Below are 20727 nucleotides of genomic sequence, written 5' to 3' on the forward strand. Positions count from 1 at the left end.
CTACTGTGCTTATTTTGTGGTAAAAGTTGCAAAGGTTAAGAAGGTTGTATTTGAAGCAGCATGGATGGAGCTGGAAGGGATCATGGTCAGCGAAATAAGCCAGAAAGAAAAAGAAAAATAGCGGATGGTCTCACTTATAGCAAGAATTTAGAAAACCTAAATAAGGGACCAGGAAAAAGAAAATCATAATAATTATATACGGAGGGATGGGGAGGAGAGGCAGGATTAGGGCCTAAATAAGGGGGGCAGAACCTTATGGGGAATAAAACCAAAATGAAAATGCATACATTGCGCAAAAATGAAAAAAATATGTAATAATCATATAAAATTATATATATATATCTCAAAAAAAAAGGTTGTGTAATCTTCCTAAGGTCTCAGAACTGTCAATGGCAGACATTCCCAGGTATTATTCTACCTTCAATCAAGCAGTTCATCTTGTTGACTTTTAATATGAGCTTGAAGTTTGGGTCTAGACCTATAAATTATGCCAGAAGCATCAATCTATGTCTTAATGCTATAGTTCCTTTGCAAAAAAATCCGTATGATCTACCATTCTTCTTTAATTGTATTTGGATTTTACCTGGAACTTAATGAAACTTAGTATGAATTTATCCTAGATTTTAAAGTACTTCAGTAATTTTTATTTTTTATTTTGGATATATAAAGTTTACTTAACAGATTTTTTTTTATATAGAGTTCGTATTTTAGCTGCTAAGGCATACAGTCAAATACCTGCCAGTATGTCTATAAAATAGGAGCATGGCGTATTACTTGCTTACTCTAAATATTACATAGACCACAGACATAAACCAAAGATATTGTCTACTCGGTGAAGAAATTCAAGAACTTTCCTGAGTAACAGAACTTCCAATGAATTCTATCTGTAACTAGTCAGCAATATGAAGAAGTTGTGGATATCTGAACTACAAAATAATAATTTTCAAATGAGGATATTTTATACCAGTAAAAGAATGGCTGGATATTTTAACAATGAATTTACTGAGATGTAATTCACATTCTTTAAAATTTAAAAAGTGTACAGTTCTGTGATTTTTAAGCATGCCCACAGGGCCTTGCAATCATTAGCACTACCGAATCAGAGAACATATTTTAGCATGTCCCAAATAAACTCAATATTCATTATTAGTCTTGGGAAACTGATCTACTCTCTATCTGTATGAATTTCCTTATTCTTTACATTTTATAGAAATAAAATTATACAATATCTGACTTCTTTCAATGAGAATAATGTCTTTAGTTTCATTTATGATGTACCATACATCAGTCCTTCATTTCTTTTCCTGAAAGAGTACTATTCCCTCATATGCCTACACCACAATTTATCCACTCACCTGCTGATGGACATTTAGGTCGTTTCAATTTTATGGCTATAATAAATAATGTTGCTATGAACACTCAAGTACAAGTTTTTAGTGTGAGGAACACATATTTTCAATTCTCTTTAGGCATTTACCTAGGAGAAGAATTACCATTAGGTAGTGACTCTTTTAACTATTTGAAGTACCATAAGATTGTTTTCCAGAGTGGTTGCACCATATTACCTATTCACTAACATTACCTGGGTGTTCTGATTTCTCCACATCCCTGCTAAAAAATGTGATATTATCTTTCTTTTGTTATAATTATCCTTTTAGTTGTGAAATGATATCTCATTGTAATTTGATTTGCAATTCCTTAATGAATAATGATGAATGACTTATGTGCTTGCTGGCCATATGCTTAACTTTTTAAAAAATCTATTCAAATCTGCGTTAGTCTAAATGATGATGCCACCCTCACTCTCACCCCAAATAAACCAACTTTTAATGCCTGGTATTCACAGATACTTCCATTTCGGAAAACCTTTAAGGTCTTAACAGATATGATTAAGAATTTTGAGATAAATTGATTATCCTTAATTATTTATTTGGACAAATCGAGTTTAATCACATAAGTCCTTATAAACTTGAAGCAGTAGTTATAGCCGAGAAAAGACATAATGGTATAAGCAAAGATTGGACTGATTTTCTTTGAAGATGGAGGATAAAGTCATGAGCTAAGGAATTCAAGTGGCTTCTAGAAACTGGGAAAAGGCAAAGGAATGCATTTACTTATAGATCCTCTGGCGCTATCCTGTCAAAATCTTATTTCAGTGTGCCTGATTTTGAAATTCTGAACTTCAGAGGAAATTAATATAAAATCCTGTGATTTTAAAATTATTTGTCCTTTTATAATTAAGTTCTAAAAGTTAATTTATTCTGGATATAAACACTATATATAGTATATATACTCTCATTTTGTGAATTGTTTTTCAGCTTTACTGATGGAGTCCTCTGAAGTAAAAAAAAAAGTTTTAAATTTTATGAGTATACTTTATCTGTTTTTATTGTTGTTATTACCATTGCTTAAGATTTGGATGTCATGTTAAGAAAATACTGTTTACGGGCCTCCTTAGTGGCCTAGGGGCTAAGACTCAATGCTATTACCCATACGGACTAAGTTCTATTCCCAGCCAGGGAGTGACACACATGGTGCAGCAGACCTGTCCTGTCTCACCTGCTGCTCCCCTCAGCAGTGTGTTTCAGTCAGTCTGCCTGTTCTGCTCCCCACTCTGTCTCTGGTGAATCCTTTCATTCTCTGCATCTCTGACCTACACCCCAGTTCTTTTTTTTTTTTTTTAAAGAAATTACTGTTTAACTCATAGTCACAAAGGTTTAGTCTTAAATTTTCTCCTTAGAGTTTTAGTTGCTAAAGTAGCTTCTTCATTTCAGTGTATCATCCACAAAGAGTTCATGTTCATGTATAGTGTGAGTTATGGACCCAACTTAATTCTCTTCATTTATATATCCAGAAGTCGTGGACAATTTTTTAGGGGTAAAAAAGATATGTTTGCAGGAAAGTTATTTCAGTTAACCCATAGAGAGATTTTTCTTATCAGATTATGTAACAGCTGACCGAAATAGGAAAACTGTTGGAGATGCCTCTCCTGCGATGAAAGACGGCATGTGGGCGCCTGGTGTTCTACCAGCTGCATTGCTGAAATTATTCTTCTCGTTTAGAAATTTTCCTATTAGCTCTAAATGGTTGGGGACTTGTCATTATCAGTCACCATGGAACCACTTCCCAAGTGATTTTCTCCTTGTCTAACTAGGTTATTCATACATTTAGGGCTCATGATATTGATAAAGGAAATGAAGAAAAGAAAGCTATTTCCTACACCCCTACTCATTCTTTTGGGCAGATTTGAAAGGAAAGAGTTCATACAAATCATTTCACTAGGATTCCAACCATATTTCTTCCTAAGAAGGGGACTGGTGTAACTTATACCAGATAATGAAGTCCCCACATCATAGAGTTCTTCTTGTTCAAGGTAAAAACAGTTGGGCTTATGTGCTTCTTCGGTCTCAAGACAACAGTGAAAGAAAATTTAATTTGACTTTGAAGATACTGAATATCTCTGTATTTGAATGAAAAATTTATCATCATCCTAGGTCACTATTGCAATAATCAGATGGGTGACAGGAGAAATTGAAAGTTTGGACCTGGTAACTCATGAGATTTTCATTCGCAATCATGCAAACTCATTAAAGTTCAATGTAGATGGTCAGGTAGCAATCTTACCCAAAGCAATATATCAGTTCAAAGTAATTCCAATAAAAGCTTTAATGTAATTCTTCAGAGCACTCTTAAAATTCATATGGAACCACAAATGACCATGAATAGCCAAAAAACTCCCCACAAAAATAATGAAGAATGAAGTTATCAAACTCTCAGACTTCCCATTATAAAACAAAGATATAGCAATCACAGAGTACAGTATCTTTGTTGTATAATGCAAAATAGTGAGACCAAACGACTATCTCATACTACATACAAAAGTTAACTCCAAATGGATTATAGACTTGTAGGTAAGAGCTGGAATGATAAAATACATAAAAAAAACCATATACAACATTCTCCACAACATAGGCTTTGGGAAATTGATTTGAATGGCAATGGAAACAAAAACAAAAACAAAAATAAATGAATGGCATTCCATCAAACTGAAATGTTTCAGCACAGTGACAGAAACTATCAAAAAAATGCCACAAACATACCTTACTTAATGGGGAAAATATTTGCATACCATAAGTTCAATAAGTAGCTAATATGTAAGATCTACAAATAACTCATACAACTCAACAAAAAGAAAACAAACAACCTGAGCCTCCCTGGTGGCACAGTGGTTGAGCGCTGGGTTGCGAAGCTGCCCACAGCCTCTGCAGCGCCAGTTCGATCCCCGGCGGCCGGCAAGGGTCCCACATGGCGCAGCAAACCTCTCCTGCCGCCCGCTGCTCCCCTCAGCAGTGGATTTCGTCACCCTGCCTGTTCTGCTCTCTGCTCTGGCTCTGGTGAATTCTCTCACCCTCCCACACTTCTGACTGTACCCAGTGGTTGTATAAATAAATAAATAAACAAATCTTTAAAAAAAATTATTTAAAAACAAAAAAAGAAAACAAACAACCCAATCAAAAATGTGCAGAAGGGGGCCTCCCTAGTGGTGCAGAGGTTAAAGTCAGTGCTATCAAGCTATCAGCAGCCACTGCAGCATGAGTTCAATCCCCAGCCAGGGAGTTAACCCACATGGTGAGGCAGACATCTCCTGTCTTGTCTGCTGCTCCCCTCAGCAGTGTGTTTCCGTAGATCTGCCTGTTCTGTTCCCCGCTCTGTCTCTCGTGAATCTTCTCACCCCCAACAATGGCCTGCACCCCAGTTTTTGTATGCATAAATAAAAATATATTTTTTAAAATCCATGGTTATTTTAAAAAAAGAAAGCTAAACAGAGACTTTTCCAGGGAAGTCATACAAATTACCAACAGGCAAATGAAAAAATGTTGGTCATCATTTTTCACCAGGATAATGCAAATCAAAACCACACTACATCAAATGAGGTACCACCTCATACATGTAAGAATGGCCTGTATCAAAAACACCATGAAAACTAAGTATGGGCAAGGGTTTGCAGAATGCTTGTGTATACCTGGCAAGAATGTAGATTGGTCCAGCATTTACAGAAAACAATAGGGATGTTTCCCAAAATTAAAAAAAAAAAATATATATATATATATAGATCTACCTTTTAGCATCCATCAACCCCACTCCCATCTATCAACAGAAGATGCAAAATGCTAACTACTTCTCTGTTTACTGCAACACTATTTACAATAGCCAAGTTATGAAAACAGCCAATGTGCCCAAGGGCAGATGAGTAAATTAAGACATTTGGTATATATACATAATGGAACACTACTCTGCTTTAAAAAAAAGATGAAATCTTGTCATTTGCAACAACATGAAAGGCACTGGAGGATATTATGCTAAGCAAAGTAAGTCAGAAGGAGAAAGACACGTACTGGATGATTTCACTAATGTGGAATGTACAGAAGCAAAACAACAACTATAACCTCAAGCAAAACAGACCCTAGAAATCAGACAGTCTTAAGCTACCACAGGAGCAAAGTCAGGAGAGGTTATCAATGGGGGAAGCAGTTCCAACGGAATATGGTGGAGCATTGTCGGTATTTTGGTGGTGGGCACAGTATTGTTACATGTATATGCAGAGGGATGACTATTCCCCAAATTATATACAATATTGTAAACCATTGTTCCTTAATAAAATAATAATCTAATAAAATAGATACAATGAAAAGATAACTTTAAAAAAGTTCAATGTGAAGAGATACTATAAAAATTTCATAATCTATTACACTGTATTTCACTAAGGAAATCTTTTATTTCCTTAAACAATATAAAAGTCATGCTTGGAATTTGCTCCCTTTCCTCTAATTGGTCCTCCTCATTTGCACAGAAGAAAATTGAAGTTTAGGTCTTCTCCATGTCCGTATAATGAATTCATCTCTTAATGGTTATCTAGCTTTTATCTTTTTCTTTTTCCTCCCCCTATTCTATCCCTTTCCTGCCTCTCCCTTCTTGCTCTGTTATGATCATATTTTAAAATCACTAGGGAGTTTATGGACATAAAAGAGTGAATGGCATATGACATCCAAGTGGACAATGTAGGTTTTACACAGGAGATTTAGTCTTGAAATATTGGTCCTTAGGGCCTCTCTGGTGGCGCAAGGGGTTAAGCACTGCAATATGCAGCAATCCACAGCCTCTGCAGCATGATCCCTGTCCGGCCAGGGAGCCACTCGACATGGCACAGCAGACCTCTCCTGTTTCCCCCACTGCTCCCCTCAGCAGTGTATTTCAGTCAGTCTGCCTGTTCTGTCTCTGGTGAATCCTCTTAGCCCCCACACCTCTGACCTGTACCCCAGCTCTTGGATGCATAAATAAATAAATCTTTAAAAAAAATGAAATACTGGTCCTTGATTTCTCAACTTCTGTCAGTATAATCTCAGTATGATTGATATTATTTTTGTTTGACAGCCCAGCTGTCTGGGCTTTTATGAGGATAAAGCCAATCATACCTGTAAACAGATACAGAAGGAATGGACAAAACAATGAACACAAAGAATATATTTTTTTCCCTCTGATCTGTGATCTGAAATGATTGGGTTGCGGGCTAAAAGGTAAAATTGTGTCACTTATCAGGAAACTGGCAAATAGCCAGTCATCTTTTCTGCCTGCTATTGCGTGCTGCTTTTGTGCTGTGAATGTGCTAATAAATGCACTGTTGTATAAAATGTCATTGCTGCATCATCAAGCGGAGAGTATCATGTGGCAGCTCTTCCCCAGGATGACAGATCAATATTGGTTCTCAGCAATGCAGTCTTGAAGCCACACAGAGGGCATTTTTATGGCTCAGATACAAGAATAGACATGAAAATACTTTCAAAGCACAGAAATGTATCTATTTTGCTTTGGAAGAACACTCAGTATTTTTGCCAAAATTTCCATACTTTAAATATAGGTAAAGCTATCAAATATTAAAGACTACTTCTAGAAGACAAATACAAATATAAGTTAGAACAGTAAGTAGCATTTTCTAAAAGATCAACCATCTGTTAAGTCAAATGAATGCAAAGTAAAACAAACAAAAATACATTATCGTTTGCCATGGAAAACAGCCCCAAATAATACACGTGCAAGCACATGCAATGCTGCTAGGTTGTAAAACAGGCCCTTTCTAACTTTGTTGGTGGAAGTAAAATATGGTATAGTCTTTTTGGAAAGAAATTTAGAAATACATATATAAATTCCTAAAAATGTTTGTACATTTTGATCCAGAAATTCTACTACTAGAAATATGGCTTTAAGGAACTGAGAAACAGGATCAACAATATCTTCCAAAAGATTGCCATCTATTTAAAATGTTAAAAAGCAGAAAAGTCTAAATTACCAGTAATAAGACCAGCAAATACATTATTAAACAAGTTAAAATATTTATAATGTTTTAAAAATATATATTGGGGAAAGCTTATGAGGTTGCATGGAGTTAAACAAATGCTAAATATTTTACAGAGCATGCTCTAAAGTAAATTAAAAAAAAAACAAACAACAAATATACCAGAAATAAATGTAACATAAATGTTAACAATTATTGAATCTTCCGAGTGCAAAAATGAAATATGTTTTGATTTGATTAGTTTTTCTTTAACCTTATGCATGTTACACCAATTTCACAAAGGACAGTAATAACCATATAGACACATAAACAAGAAGTTACATTTGAAAGAAACCCTGCAGAAAAATGATGACTATTCAAAGAAATTCATTGAAACCACCACATCTCTTTGCCTTGTCTTTTAACTTCCCCTCACTAACATTTTCTCTGTAGCTTCTGATTATCTTCTTCACTGTAGCTCGGACTCATATTTCCAACCATCAGACAAAACACAGATCTTAGCTGGTCAGGTTTCAACTGAAAGTTCCATGGATACTCAACCTGATTTTGCCTTATAGAGAATCCTTGCCTTTCCATGATCCCTCTTAGGAGCTGTGCTGCTCCCGTATCACTGTATGAAATTCAGCGTAAGTTTTCCCTACTCTTTTGCCAGAACTTTGCCCCTAGTGTATGCTCTGATTGTCTATCTTTCAGGTGTTGACTTTCTCGTTTGGCAATTTGGCTGTAACTATATGGAGAAGGCAGGTGTGGCATGTTACCAACAAACTCCACCATTTTTTTTTTTTTTTCTTGGTGGAGTCCTTCATGATGCAAAAGTTTTTTTTTTTTTTTTTTTTTTTTTTTAGTTTGAATCAGTCCCCCCCCCCCTTTTTTTAATTTAGTATTGTTTTCCTTGCCATTGGAATTGCATCCTAAAATAAATCTCTCTGGGTATCCAGGAGTAGAGTCCCTTATGTTTTCTTTTATGTATTTTGTGACTGGTTAATATATCCCAGCCTTTTATGCATTTTGAATGAATTGTTATGCATATAATTAAGTAATATTACTTCTTAATTTTGTTTTCTTTTTTTGCATGTGATTGCCCAAGGCCGCTAGAACTATTTGTTAAATTTAAGAGACTTTCCTTACTCTACTGTGCACTCACGGCTCACTTGTCAAAAATTAAGTATCTGGGGCCTCCCTGGTTGTGCGGGGGTTAAGACGCAACCTATGAAGCAATCCACAGCAAATGCAACACGAGTTAGATTCCCAGCCAGCCAGGGAGAAACCCACATGGGGGACAGACCTCTCCTGACTCACCCGCTGCTCCCCTCAGCAGTGTATTTCGTCAGTCTGCCTGTTCTGTTTCCCACTCTGTCTCTGGTGAATCCTCTCACCCCCCCGCATCTCTGGCCTGCACCCCAATTCTTGTATAAAAATAATCTTTTAAAAAAAAGGAAATTAAAAAAAAATTAAGTATCTATATCTGTGTGAGATTATTTGAGTTCTCTATTCCATCCCACTGACTTTTGTTTTGTTTTTGTTCCAATACCATTTGTATTGATTACTATTACTGTGAAGTACAGTTTTGAGGGGTTACAGCTTGACAAAAAGATAGGGGCTGGGACCACGGGAGATATAACAAGAGGCCTGGGGACTAGAGTCCTGGAGACATGGGACCTCTGGGACATATGACAAGGGAGAAAAGTCAATAACAAGAAAAAACCCCATGACACTATCAGCTGTTAATCTATGTTAGGACATCCAACAAGGGTGACCAATTAAGAAGCTGCATGATCACCACGCTCATCCCCTACACCCAAAACATGAGTATGACTATCAAAATCTGGACATTGTCTTCACCAGTGCCAACCCATTTGGGGCTCTTCTCATGTACATAGGAGCTGTCTGCTACTTGTCTGTCCTTCTGATCTGCTGGTAAGAGCTAGCTTTTTTCTTTGACCCCAACAGCTTTGCTCCTAATAGCTAGCCTGCATCTTTAAATAAACTTCCTTTGGCTTGCTTACTGTTGTGTGCAAGAGGTGATTTGATTCTTGTTGCATTGGCAATGGTTCCCAGCTTATCATGACACATCACAGTTTGATACCAAATTTTCTTTCTCTCTTTTTTTAAAATTTTTGTATAGAAGAACTGGGGTGTAGGCAAGAGATATGGGGATGGTGAGAGGATTCACCAGAGACACAGCAGGGAACAGAACAGACCAATGTACTGAAACACACTGGTGAGGGGAGCACTAGAGAAACAGGAGAAACAGGAGAGGTCTGCTGCGCCATATGAGGGTTAGCTCCCTGGCTAACCTGAGATTGAACTCAGGCCATAGAGGTCAGAGAGATTACCCTAGGCCACCAGGGAGGCCCCCAACTTCTTTTCTCAAGGACTGCATTGGCAATTCAGGGTCTTCTGTGATTTCATAAAAAATTACATTTTTTTCTATTTCCTTTAAAATACCATTGGAATTGGGCCTCCCCTTTTGGTGCAGCGGTTGAGCACAGGGCTGCGAGGCTGCCCGCAGCCTCTGCAGCACTGGTTCATTCCCTGGCTGCTGGTGAGGGTCCCACAAAATAAATAAATAAATAAATAAATAAAAGTTGAAATTTTGATAGGTATTACATAAAATCTCTAAATTGTTAAGATAATATGCCTATATCCATGATGTTTATTCTTCTAGTCTATGAAAATAGGATATCTTTCCATTTATTCATGTCTTCTTTAATGTCCTTTGGTAGTATTTCATTGTTTTCAGTAAACAGATCATTCATTCCTTTGTTAAGTTTACTCCCAGATAGCACATCCTTTCTGGTGTCATTGTAAATGAAATTGTTTTCTTAAATTCTCTTTCTTCTAATTCACAGTTTGTATATAGAAATACAACAGATTTTGGTTTATTGATTTTGTTTCCTGACATTTCACTGTTATTATTCCTAATATATTTTTGGTAGAGTCTCTTGGATCTTCTAATCATATATATTCATTTATTTGGATTCATTTTATGTTATTTTCTTACCTAACTGCTGTGACAGGACTTCCAACACTATGTTGAATAGTAGTGGTGATAGCAGATACCTTTGCTTATTTCTGATCTTAGGGGAATCATTTTCAGTTTTTCATCATTGGTATGAAGCTTGATGAAAATTGTTAAATTTTTTTTGCATCTATTGAAATGATGATGCAATTTTTTTTGTTGTTATTGATGTGCTGAATGACTGATGGATTTGTGTATGTTGAATCAAACTTCTATTCCTAGATTAAATTAAACTTGGTTGTTGCAAATAGAGCAATATATTGCTCTATTCAATATGCCAAGATTTGCTGAAGAGTTTTGTACCTATATTCAGAGATTTCAGATTATGGTTTCCTATTTTTGTGCTGCCCTGGTTTAGTTTTTGAATCCATAATACTGGCCTGGTGAAATGTGTTTACATGCTTTTCTCAAGTTTAGAGAAAGTATAAGTATTAAATATTTGAAGTAGGTATCATTGTTGAAATAAGCCAGTGCTAAAATTTTGTTCATGGATTTTTGATTGTTCTCTTGATTTCTGTATGTGTGATTGGTCTGCACAAGCTGTCTATTCCATTCTGGTCCCATTTTAGAAGGTGCTATCATTCTTATAAAAAAAAAAAAAAAGAAAACAGTCCATTTCTACTATGTCATCTAGTTTATTTGCATAAAGATGTTCATAGCAGCTTCTTATGATGCTTTCTACTTCTCTTATTTCTACTGTAATCATGACTCTTTCATTTCTGATTCTTTTAATTTCTGTGTTTTTTTTTTCTCTCAGTGAACCTAGCTAAAGGTTGTTGATTTTATTTCTCCTATCAAAGTACCAGCTTTTGGTTTCATTGATATTTTGTATGGTCTTTTTTGTTTCTATTTAATTTATTTCTTCTCTAATTTTTATTATTTCCACTTTTTACTAACTTTTGCCTTCACTTGTTCTTCTTTTTCTAGTTCCCTCAGATGTAAAGTTAGGTTGCTTAATTGAGATTTTTCTTGTTTACAGATGTGGGCTGGTATTGCTCTGTACTCCTTCGTTATACCACTTTTAGTGCAAATAATAGGTCTGGAAATTTGTCTCTTCTATTTTGTTTGTCTCCTGGTAATGTTTTATTGCTAGCTTGGTTTCTTCACTGACCCAGAAATTATCCAAAAGTATTTTGTGTATGTCTATATGCTTGGGTTTTTCCAGTTTTCTTTTTGTGGTTGATTTCTAGCTTTTTACCATTTTAATCAGAAAAAAAGATATTTGATATATTTCTAATTTCATCTACTTTTGAGATATGGTTTGTGCCCTGCAATATGATCTATTAATGAGAATGTTCCATGTGATTTGGGGAAGTATGTGTATTCCCTTTATAATTTGAAAACTTAAACTTTGGGATTTTGTTGTTGCTGTTAGAGCTCACAGGGGATTGTACTATCAAATGAGAGTTAACTATGCGATACTAAGAATTTTTTTTTAGTGTAGTCACAGATGTCTTGATGATTTCTTAAAGTCTTTAAGTCTTATATTCCTGAGTCCATTTTATTATGGCCATATTAACATCATCTACTTAATATGACTGTTGAAAGCATAGAGAAGATTGTGTGTATGTGTACCGAAATCTCTGTTCACATGTCTGTCTATATGAATGTGTATCTATTTATGAAATCCTGGCCTCCCTAAGATGGGTACTGGGCATGAGGATTAGTTTAAAATAAGGTCAGAAGGAAAAAAGAAAAATATTGGATGGTTTCACTTATAGCAGGAATATAGGGGAACCAAATAAGACATCAGTGTAAAAAATAACAACAGTACAAAACCAACAAAGCAAAAATGGACAATTATAAACCAGAGACATCCTGAAGGGCAGGAGGAGGGAGAGGGATCAGAGGGAGGGAGGGAGGAGCACAGGGGACTGAGGTGATGGTGCACGGGTGCCTTGGAGAAGGAAACTCTATGGTGACCACACCTGAGGGGTGGGGAGAAATATTATTTAAAAATGAACAATGATGTAAAAATAAATTTAAAAAAATTAAAAAATAAATAAAATAGCGTCAATTGAGGCCTAGCACTTTCATGAGAAACTTAACTATCTAGAAGAATGAAAAATGAGGGTATTACCTAAAATTAGAAATTTTATCAGCAATAACTTTCTATCTACAAAACCTATCTACATGGTAGGGAAAACATCTAATTACAAGTCAAGTGGTTTTTCCTCGGAAGAGACATCCTCTCTTCATCATGTGAGTTTTTCTCCTCTTAAGTTCCAGGTCGCTATCCAATTCTTTATCTGGGAGATATACTCTCATTTTTGCCCATAAGTTTTTAATCTACATTCAGGTAGATAATCCATATGTATGCTAATTAGATGTGTTCTTTCATCCTACTAATCTGTCTGATGCTAATTTGGTTGCCCAAGCAATCCAAGATAAACACAGAGAGTGAAGAGTTGAATGAGAGTTGAATGATACTTCTTGTTGAATGAGACTTCAGCAAGAACTTCCTTTTAAAATGCTAGCATGGAGCCTCCCCGGTGGCGCAGCGGATTGAGCACAGAGCTATGAAGCTATCCACAGCCTCTGCAGCAGGGGTTTGATTCCCAGCCAGCCAGGGAGATACCCACATTGTGTGGCAGACTTCTCCTGTCTTACCTGCTGCTCCCCTCAGCAGTGCTTTCAGTATGTCTGCCTTTTCTGCTCCCCGCTCTGTCTCTGGTGAATCCTCTCACCCTCCTGTGACTCTGACCTGTACCCCAGTTCTTGTATAAAAATAAATAAATCTTTCATAAAATAAAATAAAATAAAATGCTAGCATGTGAGCAATGGTGGCACTCTCAGAGATAACACTTGTCAGTCTTTATTGCTGGGTTCACATATAAAACTTGCAAAGGTTAGAACCAGAATTTGACTACAAAAGAGAAATAACCATACTTTTAGATAGAGTGGTGCAAAATGACAACTATTGCTCAGCAATATCTGAAATATCTTTTATCAAATCTATTTCTAAACTTTTAAAATGGAACTAGTCCTGGGAATAAAATTAGCAAACCCAGTCCCTGCATAGAATTATAAAACATCTATAGCAAATCATTCATTCTGCAGTGTAGATACTTCCTCATTCAGATTTAATTTAGTCAATCCAGCTTTAAAAAATTCTATTGTCAAAAAGCTTGTGAATGTCACTAATTTCTTGTTGCTAGGAGATGCAGATGAACCTGGAGAAAAAGGGGGGATTTTCCTCTATAAGGTGCAAAGATATAGCTGCCAAAAGTAGTCACTGATGAAAACAATTGGTCAGGAAAAAGTGTCCTTGTCTGCTTTATAAGAAAAACAGTGAAGTTTGGCATGCGGATTAGTGTATTAGTAAATTAGCTTAGTTATGCTTGATAAAATAGCAGATTGATGAAGGGCTATGGGCTTACATTTCTGCCACTTAAGTCATAATCAAGTTCCAGTCATTCATATCCACAGGAATGTGCTCTTCTCCCTCCCCTACTCATGATTCCATCCTCTTTTATCCTCTCCTTTTGTCTATTCATTCATTCATTCACTCACCATTCAGCAAGAATCTTTTTAGTGAATTCCATGTATAACATTTGGTGTGAGAAGATTTACAATCTAATAGGGATGATAATATAACATTAGGTCATGTTTTTCTTCCTAGGAAAATATCTTCTAATTTTTCTAAACCACTGTGCCTTTCAGCTATGCTTTGATCTATGAGAGAATTTTATTTTATATATTAATTGCTTCTAGTGGAAGACTCTTATTTCCCCCAAATAATCTTTAGTTCCCCACAGTGGGGTGCTGGCTCAAGCAGCTACTCTCTCCTGAGCTATATCTGGCCCAATGAACACACTCACCATCACCTTGTATAGGAACCCAGATACTTTCCCTCTTTGTTGAGGGAATACCTTCTGTATTCTTGTTCAGATCTATGAAGTTAGGGGAAGTCACATTATTCTTCTGTGCACCAAACTTGAAAGCTGCATGGAGCAAAAGACATCACTGTATCCCTCCCATAGCACATGACCCAATGAGGAATATGGTAGCTGTCAATAAACACAAATTAAATACTGGCTGAAATTCAGTAAGTAATAAGAGATTTGTGAAGGCATGCAGAAAACTTGTTTTGACAGCCTACTTTTTCAAGTACAAAACTTTTGAACAATTACTATTCTCCAAAGGGTTACAAACCTGTCTCACTGATGTGGCAGATTTACTTTCCAAATAATTCTAATGTTTCAGATCTTTACCTGAGTCTGCCATCCTCTGCTGCAGCACCTCCTGGTATAATTTTCGTAATAAATATGCCAGGGTCATCTCCAATGTGAGGATTATCTGTCCCTCCAGCAATACTGAATCCCAGGCCAGAATTGCCCTGCAGAAACAATAAGTAGACATTAAATGATGTAGTTGTCATCTAAACCCAGCTCCCCTTGTACTCTGTGTTATCATCTTACTACTAAATGGAAATCAGGTGATAACAGCCTTATATGCAAAATGTAAAGTACACTGTCAGCAGACAAAGAAAGGTCAAGAAAAACACTCACATCTTTCCCTGCATTACAGGAATTCAAGGGGTCTTATACTTTCACAATTTCAAAGGGCCTTATATTTTTGTTATAAATTATTTTTCGATGCAGCAATTAAAGTGATTATGAAGCAGGAAAAAAAGCTTATAATTGTGTAACATGAAACAATGCAAAATTCGTTAGTCTCAATTACAAAAAAAAATACAGAAGAAAAAAATGGGGAGTGAGTGAAAGAAATCATATGAAAATATTGGTTGACAGAATCATGACATTTGGGTATTTTCATTTTTTTTTATTTCCAGTATTATTGTTCTTATATAGTTTATCTGTCAAATAAATGTTCCTATATTATAACAAGGAAATTTGACATTAGAAGACAGGGCCCCATTCTAGAGGCATAATAATTGTGATATACTTTTCAGCAATAAAAAGACTTTGATTTGAAGAACATATAGACAAGAGAAAGATATTGCTTGAATCATGTAAATTGAGTAGTTTATATTCCAGCAGTTTTCATACTTCTGTAGGTTATACTCATTGACATCTAATCTCTGTACACCCTTCTAAAATTTGTATGTAACACATAATCAAACGTATCTCCAAAAGTCACACTGTCTCACTTAACAATTTTATTTTAATATTTTTTCTTTTTAGCTCCATCACCATGGTTGCAATTTTTCTATACCATGTTTTCCTTTTTTTCTAATTCACATATTTTAAGCAATTTGCATAAAATTAGGTAATATTTGTAATTATTCATTTTAAATAACTAAATAATGTGTTCTCAAGGTCATGTACCAGCATGTCTCCTGTAACTGGATACCTAGTTTCTCAATATGCTTACTAAATTTATAATCACTTACTAAGTTTTGCTCTTGTGTAAAAAGAGATGAGGACGAAGAATTTCATAGTTAATCCAGAAATTAGGCCTCTCAATTAGTCAGAAAATTTCATGTCAAGATAAACTCAGCTATAACTTAACATTATATCACTGCAAATGTAATGTTTAGCAGATTTATTGATTGAATTAATCAATTCTGAATTTCACAGGGCTGTTTTCACAATTGTACATTTATGTTGAAAGGTTGAAATTAATAATTCAGCCACAGCAACTAAAATTCCATGCTTTTATACTTCTGACATCTCTATAATTTTGTTGTTTCTTTGAAGAATTCTAACATCCACTGAACAGGGAAGGTACTAAGCACCTTCATTTAGTATTTATTAAATTATAATTTTTTTAAGATTTATTCATCTATGCATACAAGAGCTGGGGAGAAGGCCAGAGTTGTGGGGGATTGAGAGGATTCACCAGAGACAGAGCGAGAAACAGAACAGATAGATCCACTGAAATACACTGTCGTGGGGAGCAGCAGGCGAGACTGGAGGTGTCTGCTGCACCATGTGGTCAACTCCCTGGCTGCGGACAGCTCCATGGCACTGAGACTTAACCCTTGTGCCACCAGGGAGGCCCCTAATTTAGTATTTATTAAACCCCAGTACTTTGCCTGCCCTGGACTAACCCCTGGAATTACAACAGTGTGTATGCTACTTTATGAGGCATATGAGGACAAGGGCAAAATCCAACAGTGGCAAACAGGAGGAGCAAACGCAGGGACTTTACCTATGTGAATAGCAGTTAGTTACTTTGAAGGGGAACAGGGTGGAAATTGGAGAGGAAGATAGAATATTTCAGGCAGAGGAAAGAGCCTATATAAAATTTCTGATGTAAGGAAGGGTACATCAGGCCCACAAAACAGACAATACGGCTGGAACAAAGAAAGAGAGCAGAATTGGATGAGATGAGTGGGTATCACGCGGTTCTTCAGAGCAGAATGTATGTGCATTTGGTTTTGGCTTTATTATTATTTTTTTTAATCCAAGGTATCTACTTTATTTTTTTAATTAATTTTTATTTATATATATATTTACATAATTGCTCATTTTTTTAAATTTTATTTTTATATTCCCCATACAATTACGACCCCCTTATTTTGACCCCAAACCCTCCTTTCCCCGCCCCCCACCCGCCATAGAGTGTCTCTGGCTCATAGTTGTTTGTCGATTTTGATTTTTACTTTCTTATAGTTATTCTTTCTCCTGGTCCCTTATGTAGGTTTTCTAAATTCCTGCTATGAGTGAGACCATCCGGTATTTTTCTTTTTCTTACTGGCTTATTTCACTGAGCATGATCCTTTCCAGCACCATGCATGTTGCTGCAAATTGCATGTGTTTATCTTTTTTGAATGCTGAGTAATATTCTATGGTGTATATGTACTACATCTTCTTGATCCAGACATCCATCGGTTTTGGCTTTAAATACCTACTAACACCAATGACCCGATCAATATTGGATGAGTATCTCCTATGTGAGTGACCCCAAACTAAGGCTACAAGGATAAGACCTTATAACTCTGCCTTCAAGCAAATCAAGGCTAAGCCGAAAAGGCAGTTATTTTCTGGCATCTGGTCATCAATACATTTTCATCCTAAAACTTCAGCTACATTATCATTTAAACATCAGTAACTAGGTGACTTAAATGAGGTATTTTCCACTAAGATTCAGAGGACTTTGAAGGAAAAGATTGTGTAGATGAGTATCTTCAGTGTACTTTTGAGTTTAACTCCAAAATTATCAGTTGGAGCAGACTGGCCTTACTGGCTAGATTGGGCACCTAAGGAATCAGTATTTTGTTTTTTGTTTTTTAACATTTTTTTTTAAGATTTATTTATTTATTTATCTATTTATACAAGCACTGGGTACAGTCAGAAGCGGGGGAGGGTGAGAGAATTCACCAGAGCCAGAGCAAGGAGTAGAACAGGCAGAAGGAACGAAATACACTGCTGAGGGGAGCAGGGGAGCAGCAGGGGGCAGGAGAGGTCTGCGCTCCATGTGGGACCCTCGCCCGGTGGCCGGGGATCGAACCAGTGCTGCAGAGGCTGCGGGTAGCTTCTTAGCCCAGCACTTAACCACTGTGCCACCTGGGAGGCCCGATGAGTATTTTGACTAAAGATGATGCAAGGAGGCAAGCAGAGGTTCGGAGATACTCAAGTGCCTTCTGTTGACAATATTGATGAGGGTGGAGAGGACATTCACAATTTTGTCATTTGAGCAAGATATTCATGATATAGCGCTTATCTTTTCTCTTTTACTTCTACTTTTACATGTTAGGCCCCAGAACACTGATGGAACTTCTGGCTCTTTCATGCACTAATCAACATCATCATTCATCTTTTGTCATTTACTCATGCTGTTTTCACTGCCTGAAAGCTTCCATCTCCCACTTGACTGGCTCAGTTCTTCCCATTTTTTTAAAAAAAAATTAAAATTTGATCTTTTTTAAATTGATCTTTGTGTAGAAGAACTGGGATGTAGGCCAGAGGAGTGGGGGGTTAGAGGATTCACCAGAGAAGGAGTGGGGAGCAGAACAAGCCAATTTACTGAAATATACTACTGAGGGGAGCAGTGAGCAAGACAGGAGAGGTCTACTGTGCCATATGTGGGTCAGTTCCCTGGGCAAGGATCAAACTCAGGCCATGGAGTTTATACTGCAAAGAATTAACCCTTAGGCCAACACGGAGGTCCAGTTCTTCCCATATTTTTAAGATAGGACTTAGATGGCATACGCTCCAAAAGATATTAACAATCACATCAAATCCTCTTCCCTGCATAAATCATTCATCTCAGTTTTTGTAGATTTCTATGCTTCTCTATGTGATGCACTGTGTTATAGACCTATACGTATTCTTCATACCTATCTGGCCAGTGTTCCATTAAATTAAGCTAGTAGAGGGCCTCCCCTGGTGGCGCAGCGGTTGAGCGCTGGGCTGCGAAGCTGCCCGTAGCCTCTGCAGCGCCGGTTCGATCCCCGGCCACCAGGTGAAGGTCCCACATGGTGGACAGACCTCTCCTGCTGCGCCCGCTGCCCCCCTCAGCAATGTACTTCCTCATTCTGCCTGTTCAGTTTCCCGCTCTGGCTCTGGTGAATTCTCTCACCTTCCCGCACTTCTGACTATACCCAGTGCTTGTATAAATTAAAAAACAAATAAATAAATAAATTGAGCTAGTAGAAGGTAAGTGTTTATTGTGATCTGTGATCTGGTCTGACATATAATATTATTCAATAAATGTTTTATGAATGAATGAACAGATATTCAAACTCTAAAGTGAAGTCTCAAAATAGACACATTAGAAGTTCAGAATTTGTTAAGAAATGTAATGTCGAAGCCATTTTGTTCTGGGTGGATCCTCAATAAAATTTTAGCTATCAGAATCCAACAATGTATCCATAAGATAATTCACCACGACCAAGTTGGATTCATTCCAGGGGCACAAGGATGGTTTAACATCCGAAAATCAATCAACGTTATCCAACACATCAACAAAAAGAAATATAAAAACCATATGATAATATCAATAGATGCTGAGAAAGCTTTCGACAAAGTGCAACACCCATTCATGATAAAAGCCCTTGAAATTCTTGGGATACAAGGAACATACCTCAACATCATAAAGGCCATCTATGACAAGCCAACAGCCAGTATCATTCTCAATGGTGAAAAGCTGAAAGCAATTCCATTAAGATCTGGAACAAGACAAGGATGTCCACTCTCACCACTGCTTTTCAATATAATACTGGAAGTCCTAGCCAGAGCAATAAGACAAGAGAAAGACATCCAAGGAATCCAAATAGGAAAAGAAGAAGTCAAACTATCACTATTTGCAGATGATATGATAATATACATAGAGAACCCCAAAATCTCCACAGAAAAACTAATTCAACTCATCAATCAATTCAGTAAAGTGGCAGGATACAAAATCAACACTAAAAGTCAGTGGCCTTCCTATACACAAACAATAAATCTGAAGAAGAAGAAATCAAAAAAACCACCCCTTTTATTATCGAAACAAAAAAAATCAAATATTTGGGAATAAATCTAACAAAAGAGGTAAAGGACCTATACAAAGAAAACTATAAAACACTGTTAAAAGAAATAGAAGAAGACACAAAGAAATGGAAAGACATCCCCTGCTCATGGATTGGAAGAATAAACATTATTAAAATGGCCATCCTACCAAAAGCAATATACAGATTCAATGCTATTCCAATCAAAATCTCAATGGCATTCTTCAAAGAAATAGAACAATTATTGATGAAATTCATATGGAATCACCAAAAACCCCGAATAGCCAAAGCTCTACTGAAAAAAAAAGAAGGAAATGGAGGCATCACACTCCCAGACTTCAAACTATACTACAAAGCCATAATCATCAAAACTGCATGGTATTGGAACAAGAACAGACATACAGACCAATGGAATCGAATAGAAAATCCAGAAATAAACCCACAGATTTATGGTCAACTAATCTTTGACAAAGGAGCAAAGACTATGCATTGGAGCAAAGAAAGTTTGTTCAATAAATGGTGCTGGGAAAACTGGGTCGCTACATGCAAAAGAATGAAGCTTGACCACTACCTCACACCATACACAAAAATCAACTCAAAATGGATTAAAGAACTAGACATAAGACCTGAAACCATAAAATACATAGAAGGAAATATAGGCGAAACACTACGGGATTTGCACATCAAAGACATCTTTACAGACACATCACCCAAAGCAGTGATAGTGAAGAGAAAGATAAACAGCTGGGACTACATCAAATTAAAGAGCTTCTGCACAGCAAAAGAGACAATAACAAAAACAAAGAGAAACCCCACCAACTGGGAGAACATTTTTGCACCCAACACTAATGATAAAGGACTGATCACAAAAATCTGCAAAGAGCTGATGAGACTCAGCAACAACAAAGAAAATAATCCAGTCAAAAAATGGGCAGAAGAGCTAAAAAGAAACTT

General features: G+C 36.5%; 1 protein-coding gene across 3 annotated transcripts in view; it reads right to left on the reverse strand.

The window, feature by feature from the left end:
• The window catches only part of LOC119255682 (disks large homolog 2), an 811058-nt gene that overhangs the window by 605837 nt on the left and 184494 nt on the right, over window positions 1-20727 (reverse strand). For all 3 annotated transcript variants that reach the window (XM_054699571.1, XM_054699570.1, XM_054699569.1), the window contains exon 4: window positions 14588-14712. In XM_054699571.1, coding sequence (XP_054555546.1) covers window positions 14588-14712 — 125 coding nt within the window. The remainder of the gene's footprint in view (window positions 1-14587; window positions 14713-20727) is intronic.

The sequence above is a fragment of the Talpa occidentalis genome, unplaced genomic scaffold, assembly GCF_014898055.3.
Source record: "Talpa occidentalis isolate TD23 unplaced genomic scaffold, MPIMG_talOcc4v2.1 talOcc4.3, whole genome shotgun sequence".
In the NCBI taxonomy this organism is placed as follows: Eukaryota; Metazoa; Chordata; class Mammalia; order Eulipotyphla; family Talpidae; genus Talpa; species Talpa occidentalis.